General features: G+C 36.9%; 2 protein-coding genes across 3 annotated transcripts; both read left to right on the top strand.

Annotated features, from left to right (window-relative positions):
• Window positions 1–7,469, top strand: LOC125194325 (probable protein phosphatase 2C 62). Of its 2 annotated transcripts, XM_048092488.1 has the most exons (9): window positions 11–286; window positions 574–3,452; window positions 4,523–4,593; window positions 5,277–5,343; window positions 5,930–6,017; window positions 6,182–6,351; window positions 6,499–6,642; window positions 6,748–6,876; window positions 7,131–7,469. In XM_048092488.1, the coding sequence occupies exons 1-9, from the start codon at window positions 97–99 to the stop codon at window positions 7,290–7,292; spliced, it is 3,900 nt and encodes a 1,299-aa protein (XP_047948445.1). In that variant the 5' UTR covers window positions 11–96; the 3' UTR covers window positions 7,293–7,469. The 2 variants fall into 2 exon arrangements, with proteins under 2 accessions (XP_047948446.1, XP_047948445.1); XM_048092489.1 differs by lacking the exons at window positions 6,499–6,642; window positions 6,748–6,876; window positions 7,131–7,469 and having other exon boundaries at window positions 1–286; window positions 5,940–6,017; window positions 6,182–6,323.
• A 100-nt stretch (window positions 7,470–7,569) lies between these two features.
• On the top strand, window positions 7,570–8,668 carry LOC125194327 (non-specific lipid transfer protein GPI-anchored 11-like). The gene is made up of 2 exons (XM_048092491.1): window positions 7,570–8,291; window positions 8,382–8,668. Exons 1-2 carry the CDS (start codon window positions 7,988–7,990, stop codon window positions 8,540–8,542), a joined length of 465 nt encoding a protein of 154 aa, XP_047948448.1. The 5' UTR covers window positions 7,570–7,987; the 3' UTR covers window positions 8,543–8,668.
• Window positions 8,669–18,288: the final 9,620 nt, after the last annotated feature.

Here is an 18,288-nt window from a genome sequence, read left to right as displayed (position 1 = left end):
CATAGCACATTCCAAAAATAAGCACCATTAAATTCATCTTTATTCTTTCTCTAAAATCATGTACTCTAAAATTCGGTGACCCTTTTGTCAGCAGCAATGGCTGACCTTTCCTGCAGTTTCTTGCCGTTGTTTTTGCCTCCAAAACGATATTTTTCTTGTGCACTTCACTCCCACAATTCAAGAATCTCTAGAATCAAGAGGCATCCACCTCATCTTCCGCTGCTCTTCAAACCTTCTCCTTTCGCGGCTTCTGCTTCGGACACTGATGTCATCATTTCAACTCACAGTACGCCCACCACATTTCTGTTTTGCATTAAATTCCCATGATTCCCCCTTCTCATTTTTATGATTTTGCTCAAAGTTTGATTTTTTGCATTGATCGCTTTTATTTTGCTGTGTTTAGTTTTGGATGGACCTAGGTTCCAGTTTGTCCATGAAGTAATCTATCAGAAATCTTAGTTATAGCTCATGTTTCTTTGGAATTGTTTGTGATGCTATACTCTAGCTGCTGCTGTTGTTGTTGTTGTTGTTGTTATTGTTGTTGTTTTTTTTTGCTTATGATTATATTTGCAGAGCATTCCGATGGTAGCTTCTTGTTCCGGTTTGGGGACCCAAGTGAGGTTGTGAAAAATGTTGAAACGGAAGAAGCCAAGACTGTGAAGGAGGAAATAGAAGGAGATGACACAAATGGATCTAGTATGGTGGAGGTTATGGAAAGTGGGGATGAAAGCAAGGTGGCTGTCTCTGGCTCGACAGAGGTCAGTGATTGCGCTGATTCAGTAGTTAGTAGTAGCAATACCCTCATTGCTGTTGAAGGAGAGAGTGAAATCCCTATTGAGACTGAGTTGCCTGTTTTAACTTCCAACCAAGAAATTGGGGGTATTTGTACTCCGGCTTTAGATGTAGAACAGATTGGTGTAAATGAAGAGTACAAGGATTTAAGTCTAGTGGAAGCCTCTATACCCGATGAGAGCTTCCAAATAGAGAATACTACAGTTGAGGTGTCTGGTGAGGAATCATTAAAGGAAACTTCTAATTGTGATGTGGAGGAATGTCTAAAGGAGGAGGATGTGGATTCCCCAGCGGATGCAGCCATACTCAATCAGAGTTCAGAGGTGTTGGATGATATAACTACATTAGGCTTACTGGAAAAGGAAAGTGATGACATCAGCTCCGCTGATATTGATGAAGACAAGACTGGAATGGTGGAGGAAGGTCTAGATGGAGATTATGAGGATTCTCCTGTGGATGCGTCTATAATTGGTAAAAGCTCTGAACTGGGTAGTGAAATTTCAGCAGTAGATTTGTTGGAAAAAGAAATCGTTGGCAGTACCACAACTTCTGATGTTGAAACACAGCCAACTGGAAATGTGGAGGAAGGTATAAATGAAGTGTATGAGGATTCTCCCGTTGACATTGCCTATACTCCTGATAACACTACAGCAGCATTATCAGAAAATCAAACTGCTGACGTTATATCAGCTCCTGATATAGACATAAAATACACTGGGAATGGGGAACAAGGTCGAGATGACAAACCAAGTTCAGTGGAGAAGGAGTCTGGGGTGGAGAATTGTATTACTGCACCAGAACTGTTGGGAAAGGAAACTGTTGACATTACCTCTGCACCTGATGTTGACCTACTTGAATACACTGACTATGAGGAACAAGGTCTAGATGAGGTTATTGACAAACCAAGTTCTGTGGAGAAGTGGCCTGAGGAGGAGAGTTCTATTACTGCTCAAGAATTTTTGGAAAAGGGAACTGCTGACGTTACGTCTGCACCTGATGTTGACCTGGAATATGCTGGCAATGTGGAACAGGGTCTAGATGAGGTTATTGACGAACCAAGTTCACTTGAGAAGAGGCCTGAGGTGGAGAGTTCTATTACTGCGCAAGAATATTTGGAAAAGGAAACTGCTGATGTTACCTCTGCACCTGACGTTGACCTGGAATACGCTGGCAATGTGGAACAGGGTCTAGATGAGGTTATTCATGAACCAAGTTCACCGGAGAAGAGGCTTGAGGTGGAGAGTTCTATTATTGCGCAAGAACTTTTGGAAAAGGAAACTACTGGTGTTACCTCTGCGCCTGATGTTGACCCAGAATCCACTAGGAATTTGGAACAAGGTCTAGACGAGGTTCTGGATGAACCAAGTTCAATGGAGAAGATGCCTGAGGTGGATAACTCTATCACTGCACAAGAGATTTTGGAAAAGGAAACTGCTGACCTTACCTCTGCGCCTGATGTTGACCTGGAATACACTGGCAATTTGGGACAAGGTCTAGATGAGGTTCTTGACGAACCAAGTTCAGTGGAAAAGATGCCTCAGGTGGATGATTCTATTACTGCACAAGAGCTTTTGGAAAAGGAAACTGCTGGCGTTACCTCTGCGCCTGATGTTAACCTGGAATACACTGGCAATGTGGGACAAGGTCTAGATGATGTTCTTGACGAACCAAGTTCTGTGGAAAAGAGGCCTGAGGTGGAGAATCGTCTTAGTGCACAAGACCTTTTGGAAAATGAAACTGCTGAGATTACCTTTGTGCCTGATATTGACATAGAATACACTGGAAAAGTGGATCAAGGTCTAGATGAGGTTATTGAAGAACCAAGATCGGCAGAGAAGAGGTCTGAGGTGGAGAATCATATTAGTGCACAGCAATATTTGGAAACTGAAACTTCTAATGCTACCTCTGTGCCTGATACTGACATTGAATACACTGCCGATTTGGAACAAGGACTAGATGAGGTTCTTGAGGAATCAAGTTCAGCGGAGAGGAGGCCTGAAGTGGAGAATCATATTACTGCACAAGAACCTTTGGAAAAAGAAACTGCAGATGCAACCACATTGGCAGAGACCGACCCAGTGGTCTCCATGCTTGAAACTGATGATTTTCAGGGAGGAATGGAGACTGCTGTCACACCATATGTGGTTCCTATCTCTGAGCTCGAGAATGTAGAGACTGGAATCCATAGTGAAACCATTGGTGATGAAAGAGAAAGCTGTGATGATACTTTGGTGTCTCCACCCTCTCAATCAGAACCAGCTATGAATTTGTACAAAGTGACCGAGGCACCAAATGCACAAGCAGAGGTGCAAAATTCAGCCGCTGAAGAGAGTATTGAAGCTCACTTGAATGATATCATGGCCATTGAGATGCAAAATGTACTCAATAATGGCAATGAAAGTGGCATGCATGGAGCTGAGAATGAGTCCTCTAATACTGGACCAGCTATGACTTGGTCCGTAGGCTCTGATGAGACGGTTTCTGCTTCTGGGAATGGGATGCCGAATGAGACTGTTGGATATGTAAGTGAAAAGGAAGCCGTCCAGTTACTGACAGTGTCTGTTCAGTTGGAAGCTGCTGACCCAATGCTTGAAGAGGAAACTGGTACTGAAACTCAGGAAGAACTGGAGGAAAATGAGGAATTTAAGAACCAAACAACAGTAAGTTAATCAGTATTCCATGCACAAGTATAAAAAAATTATTAATTTCATATATGTTTGAATATATTTGACAATGCACATAATAACTAAGTTCTGCTACAGTGAATCATGAATTTAGCAACTCACCGTGATAAGTAATGTCACTGCTACCTATTCTTGCTATGAATTGTTAGGTTGCATTCTTTATTTCTTGAAATGCATTAATTTTCTGTTGTCAAAATTGAAAGTTGAGTGATTTAAAATATGTTTAATGTGAAATTATTACAATAATCTCAAGTGATTTTGTTATTATGGAGTAGAAATATTTAGATCTAAATTCATTCATCTCGAAAAGGTCCTAGTCCTTATTGAATTGAATTATGTTTTTAAAGATTAGACATATAGTTCGTGTAGATTGGTATTTATGACTTTTGGGAGATTCCTTTATACGTTTCTGTAAATAACCTTGTTGTGTTTGACCAGTGAATGGATTGCATGTCATCTATCCATGACTGAACCATAAATTTCCCAATATCTACCTCTTTCTCTAAATTATTTTCACTTTAGATGTAAGATATCTATGCTTTATCACCTTCACAAGCAAAAATAGTATGTGAGTGCCCTGGATCAAGGTTCTTAGTTTTGGACTGAAGACACTAAAGATCAACTGGTGAAATGCTCCACATCTCTGATGACATTCCAAGTTAACTAATTAGATGTCTTTGCCCCCTACGATATCCACCATTGCATGCCAAATTACAAAGAAAGAAAACCTCAAAAGAAAGAAAGGCTAACATAAGTTGCATTTTATGTCGGTATGCTATATCCATTCTGAACTTATGTATCCTCATCACATTGTTCTCTTCACTGGTTTTTTCCTTTTAACTTATGATGTTCATAATCACAACTTCAAAGACTATATTTGTAAAAAAGTTAGTCCACTCTCCTGAAGCACCAATATGCACTATATCAACAGGATTGAGTGTTGGATAATGGGTAGACTCTTCCCCCTCTCTAATTTCCAAGAAGAATTTAAGTTTGAAATATACATGTTGTCAATCTGCGCAAGACTGAATGATGACTATTTGCAGGGTGCTGACCTTGCAGAAGCATCAGTACATGAAGTGACGGCTCCTGAATCTACTGAATCTACTATAACAAGGTTTGTCACTGCCACCAAATACTTTTTTGCCTCAATGTGCAGTCAGTGATCGTTTTCTACGCAACTTGTTTCTAAGTTAGTGAAGTGCCTACAGACAGTACAAAATGTTAGCTTCTCAAGTAGTAAAAGATAAATGCTAAAACTGTTTTCTTGGTTGCGTGATTGAAATAATCAGACGCATATTTTCTCGATTATATTGATGCTGAGTCAGAAGATCTTTGCTTATGGTTCTCTCAGTCTTCCTTTTGTAATCCCTGACATACTATCACTTGTTTTGCTGTGTGCTTCCTTCGTTTGTTGAATCATACTACTCCCTCCGTCCCCCAATAATTGGCACCAATTTCCTTTTTCGTCCGTCCCCAATTAATTGGCACCCTTACTTTTTACTGCTTTTGGTTGGACCCCACATTCCACTCACATTTTATTATAAAATTAATATATAAAAGTAGGACCCATATTCTACTAACTTTTTCTACCCACTTTCCACTACATTTCTTAAAACTCGTGCAAAGTCAAACAATGCCAATTAATGGGGGACGGAGGGAGTACTACGTTTGGAGAAGAACGATATGAGATGTCAGTAATTCAATACTCCTATATTAATTCAAAATGTGATATTCTATGCTTCTTGTCCTTGTGGCATCTAGCAAGATATGCACAATCTAATGCAATGTTGTTAACAGCCAGGAGATATTAGTAACAGACTTCGTTCTATCTTCTGGAGCTGCAGTATTGCCACATCCTTCTAAGGTATCTCATAACTATTGTTCTCTAAGGTATCTCACAACTATTAGTATTCTATATGTTACAGCAACTGTAGACTGGGATTTCATTGACACTTCACAGCACCCTCTAAACTGTGATAATCTATAAATTTTGTCTCATATATGAAAAGCTAAGCAACCATTAGCTCAAGGAACTTAGATTATATACTGGCAATTAGTCATCTGTACCATCATTTCCTCTTACATTCATGCCTGTGGTGGGTGAACTACAACATTCTTGAGTGCATGCTCTTCTTATTTTTCAATTTTGTGTTTGTTTCAGAATTTGGATTTTCATTTCTAGAGTAGCAGCTGATAAAACTTATAACGGACCTTCCTGAAGTTAATTATATACTCACACCGCTTGAAGCCCTTTTGCATCCATTTCATTATTAAAATGGATGTATGTGCTTCGGTTTAATTTTGTAGCATACGATGGGAATTGCAAGGAATAATTTTTTTGCAGTGTAATAAGTACCCAATTTTAATTTGTTATTTCAGATGCACTAGGTTTGATATGTATTAGCCTCACAAATATGGGTAAGTAATATGCGAAAAATAATAAATTCCAGGTCTTGACAGGTGGAGAGGATGCATATTTTATTGCTGACGAGACATGGCTTGGTGTAGCTGATGGAGTTAGTCAGTGGTCGTTGGAAGGTACTGCATCCTCGTAGCTTTCATCTGTAGCTCTTCTCGCCTCCCCTCCCCTCCCCGAACTCATCACTTTTTCTGCAATTAACTAGTTTTGTTTCATACTTGCAAGTGGGAACACGTTCAACTTCCTTACATGCTGAAAGATGTTATTATTATGTAATTATTAGGGACCATTCCTGGAGTCTATGCTCACGAGCTCATAAAAAATTGTGAAAATCTCATCGCTGAGTGCAGTGGCGATTCATTAAACAACCCCATCGAATTGCTTAATCTCAGTGTTGCTCAAACACACTATCCTGGCTCCTCAACAGTTTTGATTGCTCAATTTGACGGTCAGGTATTGATGCAGGCACAATTATAATGCTTCTTAATTTTTTTCCTAGCATGGTTGCTTTTGGTAAACCAAGTAGCAATCCTCAAAGTTTGTCTAGTGTGGAAATTCAATGCTCATCTACTTTAAAACTAAGATGACTATGGGTGGTAGGCTCTTCATGTTGCCAATGTTGGGGACACGGGATTCATCATTCTACGCCATGGCGCTGTTTACAAGAGGTCTTCCCCAATGCACCATGTGTTTTCATTACCAGTCCAAATTGAAAGAGGCGATGACCCCTCTTCTCTTGCACAGGTATCACCCTGTCGACTGTGTTAAAACCTGCAATGTAAAAACTGGTTGTAGTTAGTAACTCCGGTTTCTTCATATGTTTACCCAGTCTTCTTTTTATGCCTTCAGTTGTACAAAGTTGATGTGGAGGAGGAGGATATAATTGTAACTGCTACCGATGGGCTTCTCGACAACTTGTATGATCAAGAAATATTGTTGATTGCCACTAAGTCAGTTGCTGATGGTAAAACTCCCAAGGTACAATTTTTGCAGATTTGTATAGGTCTATATGCTGCAACTTTAAAAAAAATTATCACTTCAGCCTAAAAGGTGTTTTTTATTAAAAAAAGGAAAAAATCTCTGAACATATTTAGCACCCTTGTAGCTGAAAATCAACATTAGCTCCCTCAAAGCTATATTTCCGGCTCTGCCAGCTGTGGGTAAATGCTGGATATCTCAACGATCCAAGAATTTGCTCCATATTAATTTTCATTATACGGCCATGTTTTTAGGAAATAGCAGAGTTGCTGGCGAAGAAGGCACAAGAGGTGAGTAGCTCTGCCTATGCAAGAAGTCCATTTGCCGATGAAGCTCAGGCAGCCGGATTCCCAGGATACTCTGGTGGCAAGCTAGATGACGTGGCTGTTATTGTGTCTGTTGTGCAAAGGCGATAAGCCAAAACGCTCTATAGCTCCCCCCTATGCTTTGTTCAATATGGTTAGCATTTCACTGTTCCATCTGTCTGTTGAATTGCTCACTAGTTCCCTACAATTTTTTTGGCATATATATTTTACAAATATCTCAAGTTGTAAATAACAATGGTGCAAAGAAAACTTTTATGCTCTTCATCATATATGCCTTTCCATGTGATCAAATCATCAAAGGGCACAAAACCATCTTTCCTATGAATATATTCCACTCCTCTCTCTAAAAGGGAGATGGCTTTTCTTGTAGTGAGCAGACCTGTGGAAAAATTGCATGGCTCTAACTCTCTCTCTCTCACTTAAAGGCATGACTCTCAAAGATAGGGTGACTTTTCTAAGAAAGAATAAAGGAGGATTTGTATTGTTCTTCTGATCAAGACGTTGACAACTGCTGAATTTAAATCACTACTCCTATGTTACATTGACTTATTGGATGAATATTATATACAAAATTTACTTTGATGGTGATTTTATAAACGACTAACCCCAATATTTATGAATGGAAAACGACTAATTTTGTTGACAATAACACCTCGCCCCACCACCAAGCCATCCAATTCCCCCTTTTACCCTTTCCCCATATACCTCCAATTTTCACACAAGTCATCTCCACAATTAACTCACACACACACACACACAAAGTGTCTCTCTCTTCATTTTCTACAATGGCAGCTTCCTTGCTGCTGTGCTTGTTGTTGCTATCTTTCTCCTCGGCGCAGCCGGACTGCTCGAGCCTGGTGGCGAACATGGTGGACTGCCTGCCGTTCGTAACAGTGGGTGGCACAGCGCAGACGCCAGAGGGCACGTGCTGCTCTGGACTGAAAACAGTTGTTGAGAGCAATCCCCAATGCCTATGCGACGCCTTCAAAGACAGCGCCCAGCTCGGCATCACCCTCAATGTCTCCAAAGCCCTCACCCTCCCCGCCGCCTGCCTTCTCTCCACTCCTCCTTCCCTTTCCACCTGCGCATGTGCGTCTCCTCAATTAAAATTTAGTGGATTTTAAATAAGAAGCTTTTCTATCACATGTTTTGTTTATGGTGCAACTCTTTCTCCACTAGCACCATCTCCGAGCTCGGCTGCGGGGGCTCCAACTGCGAGCACCGGAGGTGAGGAAGGCGCTCCGGCTCCCTCACTCGGTAGCTCAGGTTCGTCTGCGCTGACCGCTACCTTGGACTTGCTTGTATTTATGGGTCTAATAGTATCATTTGGTTTATTTTGAGAGGATTCTTGTTTATGGTTGTTGTGCATTAATATAGAGGAGGATTAATTTCTTTATTTTTCGTACCTTTGAATTTCTATTCCAAGAGAGAAAAAGAAATTCGATTGACTTGCTTTACAGCCTGAATTTCTGCAGGAATATTGCAACTTCTACTTTCACATTTTTGTAATTTTGTTCAATTACATGAATTTCCAAATTATCACTTTGTATTGTCTTAAAATAAAGATATGACATTTAAAATGTGCTCGTCTAACAAATGAAGAAATGAGTATTCGATTAGATAGATATTGGTTAGCCGAATCGAATAAAGTTAGTTAGTTCCTAATCGGTAAGGAAATTTGTGATTCAAAAAGTCCTGTTATTATAAATGTAATGTTGTTACTTGCTAGTGCTTCCATTCATTAAATGCGCACTTAAGCTTAGTGATAAAATTGTTTGCCTCCGTCTCCGGAGCTAGGTTAGAATAGAATTGCACGCCTCTTCTTCGCCCCTTTCTTTCTTCATGTTATAAAAATTAAGGACATTTTATATGAGGGTCTCGTCGTTTTAGTTGGCTTTCTATAAGGCCCATGCCAATATGACGACTTTAAGATTAAATTAACTAGTATCACACCTATGTGTACGCACAGATTAATATATTTTTTAAATATTAATTTTTAATTTTAAATTAATTCAATAAAATTAGAATCAATATTAACAATGACAACAATATGAACACAATTTTAATTATATGAGAATTAAAACTATATACAAATCTACATTAAAGCACAATAAATTGAAACAAATCACAAAATATAATGTTTAATCATTTAATCATGGAGTAGGAAGATAAAAATCTACCACAATAAAGAATTAAACAATGGATAATTACTCATAATTAAAAAAAAAACTACTTTGTGCACTACATTAACTTTAAAATTAAAAACAAACTCACCATTATAAACTAAAACCTTCAATTTTTCACAACTCGTCACTCTCCAACAGAACCCATAGGTAAAATAATTCGTTTTCCATCTCTAAAGCCGTCGCCTCACCTAAAACTACCATAAAATACCATAACATTATAAATGAACAACATCCAATTTGTAATAAATAAAATCAATAATCAATAGGAATAATACTTTCATGTGATCAACCTATATAAAAAACAATTAGCCAATTATAATTTTAATATAAATTTTTAACATGGGTTAACTATAAAGTGACATTGATAAACAAAAAATATAATCATTACTAAATTATAATTATCAAAATACAAAAAAAAAATGGGGGTAACATCATCCTAAAAAAACGTAGTAATGAATAAAAATGGATGAAAATAAACAAAAAAATATAACTAAAAAGAAAAAAAATACCAATAAGTTCATATAATACTAAAAATAAATACGATGTTGTATCAAAATTGATATATAAAATTGAATAGAAAAAAACAAAAAACATAATTTAGAAAATGTTAAGAAACGGAAAAATATAATTAATAAAATGAAATGGAACAAACACGTAATTAAAAGAAAAAAAATAAGCATGTAAATGTTGCTTGGAGAACCTTGAACAATGCTATTGCTTGGAAAAATATGCAAACTATTACGGGTTCTGCCAAGGTGTTGCTCTTGGTATTATTTTCGACTGAACCACCTGCAAAGAAAACAATATATGTAAATGTTGTCAATAGCAATATTCTTCTAGCAGATAAGATTTAACATTTGTAGTTTACAACTATTTACATATTACATATTTATTCTCAAACATAGAATAAATCTAATATACAATTAACCAAACTAATAATAATAAAAATACCGAAAAAGATTAAACCAAAAAATACAAATTGGGCATGCATCGGCTAGCAAAAAATGATGCTACACATAAAGGCCGCCACATCATCAACCATCCGTCGTCTATGACCCCTTTAGGCCTCTACCACATTCTCTAATACAATTTGCCGTCGAGAAACACAAACATAAAAAAATACAAAACCACACTGAAAAGATAATTTCACAATTAAAGAACATGTATTTATAGATACAAACCAAAGACAACATCTATATCTTAAACCTTTCAAATTCCACCGTACATCACAAAAAAATCCCTCATTTATATAGTTAATCAATAACAACTAGTACAAATAGTATCAATTTATAATTTAATTAGCAACCTAGGAAACGCTAAGTGGTTTCGAAAAAAACGCCTAAATCATTAATCATATCATTAATCATTATTTAGTGAAATTGACTATAGTTTTTTCAAAATACGTAAATAGTTTATAGAAGAAACGTCTAGAAAAAGTATCACAATATGATTTATTTAGTGACCCAAAATTCATACGCCTAATATTTAAACTAAAAATTAAATATTTGTAACTGCTATGCCTAAAATTATTTCATGACATTCATTACATATTATATTAATTATAGTTACTATAAATATCTAGATTTATCCAGAAGTTCTAAATATTTAAATTTATACCCAAAAACTAATAAATATTCCATATTAAGGATAGATACAAAATAATAGAATAGAATATTATAGAATATGTGAGCAATTTCTCTATATACATATATTGTGTGTTGTATATCCATTGTTTTAGGTAGTCCTTTTTTTAATCATAATTGTCCACAACAATTATTTATACAAAACCAAAATATGAATTTAGTTCAGATTGTTAACAATACTGATCTAAATAAATCCAAAAAAGAATTTAGTTCATATTTGTATGCATACATATAACTCATATTCAATCACTTGCTGACAACATCGATCCATTTGTTATTGATCAATCGAATAACTTACGTTGATTATATTATTCTAAACTATGAAGGTCACTACGTCTAGGTGATTTCACCGGACCAACCTAACTCATTTCACTGGTCAATTATGTTTAAAGTTTTGTCATTAAGTAATCTCTTAACATCTGTCGATCACTACACAAAAATCGCTAATTAGTGGCGGACTATTTCTGCCAGTGGCACTGGCAGAATAGTGGCGGATTATCCACCACTACATGTAGTGACGGAATTCTCACGCATTAGTGACAGATTTTAATTTGCCCACACCTGTGAATCCACGACTACAAATATTTTTTCAATAAAATATACAGAATATTGTAAAAAAATAAATAGAGTGGCTACAGTGGCGGATTATTTTCCGCCAGAGTTTTACGATTCTTAATTAAATTAATTAGGGCACACTTTAGGTTTATTCTCTCTCTTCGCGAATTCTCCCTCCTTCGTGAATTCACGAATTCCCCTTCGCCACTCCAAATTCGCCGCCGTTCGCAGCTCCAGCCACCGCAATTCGCCGCTCCAGCCGCCGCCGCTCCAGCCGCCGCCGTTCGCCGCTCGAGCTCCGTCGTCATCGTCCGCTCGTATTCAATAACCACCGCTGCCGTTTGCAGTGAAATTGGGTGGTTTGTGTGAATGGAGGATTCTTGTGAAAATGTGAATGTTGCCTTTCTTGATGACTTTGAAATTTTTGGAAGATAGGAGCTTTTGTAGCTATATTATCTTATAAGGGCTCGTTCTGTAACGTGGATAGGATATAGCATGATAATTAACTTAGGATAAAATTTTCGGGGCCAAAGGTAGAATAGTGTATAGATAATGTTTTTATGATGTTCTTTTGTAGATTAGATAATTTACACGAAGATGAATTTTGAGTCCAAAATGAAGAAGAATGCTAGTGGAGAAATCGATTCCACCGAATTCTAAAATTTAAACAATAAAGAGGTTAGAATTCATCGCCCCTAAATCCAGAAATCGACAGCGGCCATGGAGCGAATCGACTTAGATCTCCTTTGTCAATGTCGATTTTGAAAAATCTCTGGGCAACACCACTCCACCGATTCGACGATGGTGGCAGGCTGGCAGCCATGGTGCAGAGAGAGTAACTGGCAGAGACATAAACGAGCAAGAAATTAGACAGAGAAGGATGCTTGGAGATAAGAGAATGTTCGTGAATAGCGGCGCCACTACCGCCGGCGACATCCATAGCAAAATCGTCGGCGGCCATGGCATTGAGCACCGTCGCAGTGAGAGATAGAGTCCCTCAAATGGCCTGCTGCAGTAGAGGATGGAGGGGATGAAAACAAGGCAATGGTGGAAACCTAATTGAAACAGTAAATAAACCTTCAAATTTTGTTGGACTATTTTTCTAAGTCAAACAGTGAAAAGGGGCACTATTTGCGTCGGGCCGGGATTATTTTGAAAGGCCCATCGAGCTTTTTTAAAAATAAACCAGACTACAAAACATTGGTTTTAAGTGGATTAAATAGTCCAATCCACCCTAAACCCATCTACAAAATAGGCCCTAAGTGGTATATGACTTGGATAAGCATTTTAGGGCTGAACTTACATATATTGTAACTTCCAGCAACATGTAGCTAAAAATCATTATGCATTTTAGGGCTGAACTTACATATTTTTTAACTTCCAGCGGCATGTAGTTAAAAACTTTATGCAATTTGTAAGTGGTATATTACCTATTTGAAATATTAGTTTGCCACCTATAACTGAAATGGGTTCACAAATTGTTATTGAAACTGAAGATGGGATGGATGATTTATGTGGAAGATAATCCACTTATTTGATTTCTGGTTTTAGGGGAAGTTGTTTTAATGCTAATGTATATGTGTGTGGCTTCAAGAGGTGACTTAAAGATGAACAAGATAATCCAAGATTCGGAAAGGAAAGAGATGAAGTTCATTAGACTAGGAAGGAACAAGATTGTAGATGATAAATTTGCCAAAAACAGTCCCACTACTATTTTGCAGATTGAGAAGCTACATGCTCGGCTATTTTGTTAGTAACTATGTTTTAGAATTGCACCTAATGCTCAATATAATTAAACGCTGATTTTATGAGTAATATATGAGTATTGGTGCATTTATGATTATTTTTACTATGAATGTATAGATCTGTTGAAAAATTATCTTAATAGGATGGATAAATAATAACATAAATATAATCAAAATTTGTACAAAAATTTAGTGGCGGATGCATTCTGCCACTAAAAAGCATTATATGTAGTGGCGGAAACAAATTCCGCCAGTAATTATGGCGCCCCAAATCCGCCACTATTTTAAATTTTTAGTGGCGGAATTTCAGTGGCGAGCTATTTTCCGTGGGTATTCCACCACTACGTTTCTGTGGCGGAAAATATTTCGCTACTGATATTTTAGTGGTGATTATATTGCCGCGGTTAAGTTCAGCCACTAACTGGTTTACTGGCGGAAAAATGAGATTTAGTGGCGGAAATTTCCGCCACTAATTAGCGATTTTTTTTTTGTAGTGGGTGGTTTAGATCTCTTGTATTGCTATGTGATGTTGTCGATGGTTTAGTCAGGGCCGGAGTCCGTGCCCATTTTTACTTGTACTATGACCTTGCACTGAGACGAGCACTGCCAAAAAGTAAGTATTGAAGTGGAATTTTTTAATTTTTAGTTTTATACATTATTATTTATATTTTATAATTATTTATTTTATATTTTATTGTAGATTTGGACGCACCTGTAGGAACTCCCATTACTTCCAAATATTTGGTCAACTAGTTGGTGGACCAAATATTTATCCTCCAATACATGTAGGAAAGTTACAGTTTAATAACATCATCATTTCGTCGATGAGATCAGACCCTGGTTCGAACGAGTGGTTATGGAAAGATAACTAAGTTCCGAGCAATTGGTAAAAACAAAAAGTTTACCGGATTAACATCTTTCGATGGTTTAGATCTCTAGTATTGCTATGTGATTCTTCAAGTTACACCGCGTTCCTTCACTGCATTTGCATTTAAAGTCTTTCGTAATCTTGAAGGACAAGAGAGGGTGTTTTGTTCAAACCGTCGCAAGTTTGGTGATCGTTCCAATGTGTATGCCTCTGTTGATAGTTGTGGAAGCCTAAGCATCTTAAATCTGCATTCCATAAGGAGTCGCTGGAGACTAAAGAAAATGAAAAGCAAAAGTTTGTCCAGCCGAGTGAAAACTCCCCAGAATGTCGGAGTGCTTAGCCTGCTTTGGGAAATAAGACATCACTTTGGTTCTCCTACTTTTTTATCAGTGCTTCAAGAGTTGGTAAGGTCTATGGAAAAGTTTTCGTCCTCTGTGGAAATTATAAAAGAGGTGGTCGTAAAAAAGTTGATGCAAAATAACCACTTGGATTCAGGGTCATTATGCCAGATTAATGAATCTAGGAAACACATTTAATATGAACCAAGCCTAGTGGAAGTCGGACTGGTTAGTTCAATTCAAGTGGGCCAACCCTGTGACATCCCTAACCCGAAACATGCATTATTTTGCATATTATCATATTATATTGTCATTGCATATTAAATTGTCATTTTTACTGCTGAGATATTAAGTGTGTCATAGAGAATATATTTATTTTTATGACGACTCAATATAGTCGAATATATGGATAGTTTTGATTTACGAGAATTGTTAAAATGGACGTGTGTATATTATTTTATTTTATAAATTAGTATATTAAATGATTAATTTATGTGTGCGCATGTGTAATAATTCGTGAGCGTGTGCATGGAATATTTTTTTAAGCATGGAAAATAATCATAATGATAGTGATTCTAAATAAATGTTACATTAATAAAGAAAGTATTGGTAGTATAATTGTGCTGCATGTACGTGTACACTTTTTAAAAGTGCCACTAATCTCTTGAAACGTGTCAATCAGAGAAAAATATGTAGCATGCATGGTTGTTATTTATCTAAATTATTTTTTAGTACATGAAAGAAAATAATAAAGAATATGGTTTCATATTTTATCGGATGTCGAAGGTGGAGAATTAGAATAAGGGAACAAAAGGGAGTGTGTCGAAGGTGGAGAATTAGAATAAGGGAACAAAAGGGAGTGTAACAAACTGATGTCCGAGTCAGTATTGCGAAGAAAAGGATCGTATAGCATAAGATGGAATCGGGGGTTAGACTAAAATACCTATCATCATCATGTGTGTATAAATCACACTTTTAATTTTACATATTTTACGTGATTGATTGTTATGTGTTAAATTGAAGGGTATATATGAATTATATGATGTGAGCTTGAAATGGTTATGTGTTATTTGATATTAATGGTGTACTATGATGCATTTGGCATATGGAATGCTAACGACTAATGATGGTGTACTATGAAGTGAATATGTGATTTGTGCAATGAATATGTTTATCTATAGTATTGGAGTTAATTGATGGAATATATGGATATGTAATTGATGCAATGGATATGTATGATGTATCATATTGGAATCATTTGAATCATGAGATTAAAGAGGATATGAGACAATCTTGCCCAGGGTTCTACGGGTCATATTAAATGATAAAGGACCTACGGGTCAAAGAAAATGTGCAAAGAGGGGCCTTCGTGGAAAGATCAAAATGCAAAGAGGGGCCTTCGTGGAAAGGTCAAATAAATAAAAAGGACCTTCGGGTCGTATACAATGGAAATCCCGGGCAGATACCAGGCTTGATTTGTCACAAAATAATAAACTGAACAGAGTGGCATATGCATATGTATATGGAATTATTTTTAATATTTGGTGATTATTGTTATATATATTGATTAAAGAATATGTTTGATATTTGTGTGTGAAATTAAAGGTAAGGTTTATATACACTGAGTTGTGGCTCATATAAACCACCAATATTTTTCAGGAATAAGATATCAATGATGTGTGGGTTGATGTGAGTTACAGTTAGTATAAGGGTCGGCGGCTGACGCGTTTTGGAAACCTTCTCCTCCTCATCATTTTTGCATGTAGATAAATATATAGTAGTATATAGAGTGGTGAGAGAGTCCCACTACAATTTAGAATGTTTGAAATATGTACTTGATAAATAGTGGTTTTTGAAATTATATAATATGTGCGCTTTATATACTCGAAATGTGGTTATTTGTTTTAAATATTTGAATTTATTTATAGTAAGTGCATACGTCATAAGGGTTGATGTGTGACAAACCCTATTTTTCCAAATGGAGTGCTACTCGTAAAATGCCATGTGTGTTGCTTTGAACGAAAAGAAGGGCTTGAATCCATTTGCGAATGACGGAGCCAAAACGGTGAATCATAAGGCTTTGTTGACATAGGAAGCTAACAAACTGCACAGAGAATCGACAGAACTCTTTCCCGACGTCTTGGCTAGCCTTCCCATGACCATTGTTTCATTCGAGGGTCCGGCCTCCAACATTCCTACAACCCATTTGGCCCGTAGAAAACGCAAGGTTTCTACATTGTATGACTCGTTGTCAAACGACTTTCCATGGGCCTTCTTCTGAAAGAATAGTGCGGGTGAAGAGCATGTTCTATGCAAGTATTGTGTCTCGTTTGCAGTGAAGAGTGCAAAAAGCAGCTTTGCTAATCAAGACGACGCTACTTTTACACACCAATCCCTGGCCCATCATGGGGACACTACTGGCCATTAAAAAGTTGTGCAAAAAGCACTAGGTATACACATTTAACTTTTGTTTTATCCTCTAAAATATCCCTTGAATCAAGTATAGCAACTATATCTTTATAGGGATGTATTCATATCATTACACTAAATATTTGTAAAACAGAAAAAAAATCTCCATCCTTGGATCTATTGATCTGATGACTATGATTAAAACTAATGACTTACATTATTGTATCGTTTTCGTATATTAAAGGGTAAAATGGTAAAACACAATTGTACATGACTTCGCTACATGATGTAGTTTTATTTGTACATCATGTTCTATCAGTACATGATGTTAATGTATGAAAATGATATTTTAATGTACGAGTCTCACACATTATTGTGCGTAGATGACTGAATAATGTACACATTATCACGATTATATCGTACATTACTGTCCAACTCATGCTTTTGTGGATGGAAGCTATACTATATAGCATACATTATTATGGGTATATCGTACATCACTTATCCATTAATGTAGCATCGTATTAATTCCCATAGGGCCAAAAGTTAACCCCATTCACCAAGGGTTTAGTAGTCCATGAGGCTAGGGTGTAGTACCATCGTATTAACATAACGTTCACTAATCGAAGGAAGTTAGATCCAGTCCCCTAGGGTTAACTTATCCATATGGCTAGGGTATAGTACCCACACGATTACCCTAGTGAACGTTGTGTTACTGACTCGGTACTACACCCTAGCCTCATGGATTGCTAAACCCTTAGGGAATGGATATAATTTTCTCCATTCATTCAAAAAATTATAATTTACATTACGTAGAAGAGACATATACATTAAAACAAATTAATGTTACATTAATGACAAATTAATGTATACATTAAGTTAATGTACTAATCCATATAAATGATGTAACAGTAATATACCAAAATTGTCCTTTAATACGAAAATGACATAATAATGTACGGCGATGCTTTTATCATAGCCATTAGATTAATAGATCCAAGGGCTGATATTAGTGTTATGTTTAGGACTAAGGGGTTGTAAGAACCTTAACACACCCTATCTTTATATATATACTAATCCCAACTATATATATTCTCTTGTACATCAAGCAATGTTGTTGTCGTGAGGAATCAAATCGACAACGGGCCAACATTTGTCGATTCATCAGGACAGAACCGCCTATACAATGATATGGCTGTCAACAATGAGCCAGCATTTGTCGGTGGATCAGCAAGTGAAGCGCAATATTTGGAGCAAGATTGTGAAACTGTTGATGAGGAGGCCTTGGCCGAGGCACTAGGAAGGGAGGCGGATGGAGTGTGTGATGATGACTTGTGGTCGA

This window comes from Salvia hispanica, chromosome 6 (assembly GCF_023119035.1).
Source record: "Salvia hispanica cultivar TCC Black 2014 chromosome 6, UniMelb_Shisp_WGS_1.0, whole genome shotgun sequence".
NCBI lineage: Eukaryota > Viridiplantae > Streptophyta > Magnoliopsida > Lamiales > Lamiaceae > Salvia > Salvia hispanica.
This window is presented reverse-complemented; position numbering and strand designations above follow the sequence as displayed.

What these genes read in the sequence shown, in the direction of transcription:
- LOC125194327 (XM_048092491.1), top strand. Translation starts at nt 7,988, where the DNA reads ATGGCAGCTTCCTTGCTGCTGTGCTTGTTGTTGCTATCTTTCTCCTCG. An exon ending in TTCCCTTTCCACCTGCGCAT is followed by an intron (nt 8,292 to 8,381) that starts GTGCGTCTCCTC and finishes TTTCTCCACTAG; the next exon opens with CACCATCTCCGAGCTCGGCT.
- LOC125194325 (XM_048092488.1), top strand. Translation starts at nt 97, where the DNA reads ATGGCTGACCTTTCCTGCAGTTTCTTGCCGTTGTTTTTGCCTCCAAAA. An exon ending in TGTCATCATTTCAACTCACA is followed by an intron (nt 287 to 573) that starts GTACGCCCACCA and finishes TTATATTTGCAG; the next exon opens with AGCATTCCGATGGTAGCTTC. An exon ending in TTGCTCAATTTGACGGTCAG is followed by an intron (nt 6,352 to 6,498) that starts GTATTGATGCAG and finishes TATGGGTGGTAG; the next exon opens with GCTCTTCATGTTGCCAATGT.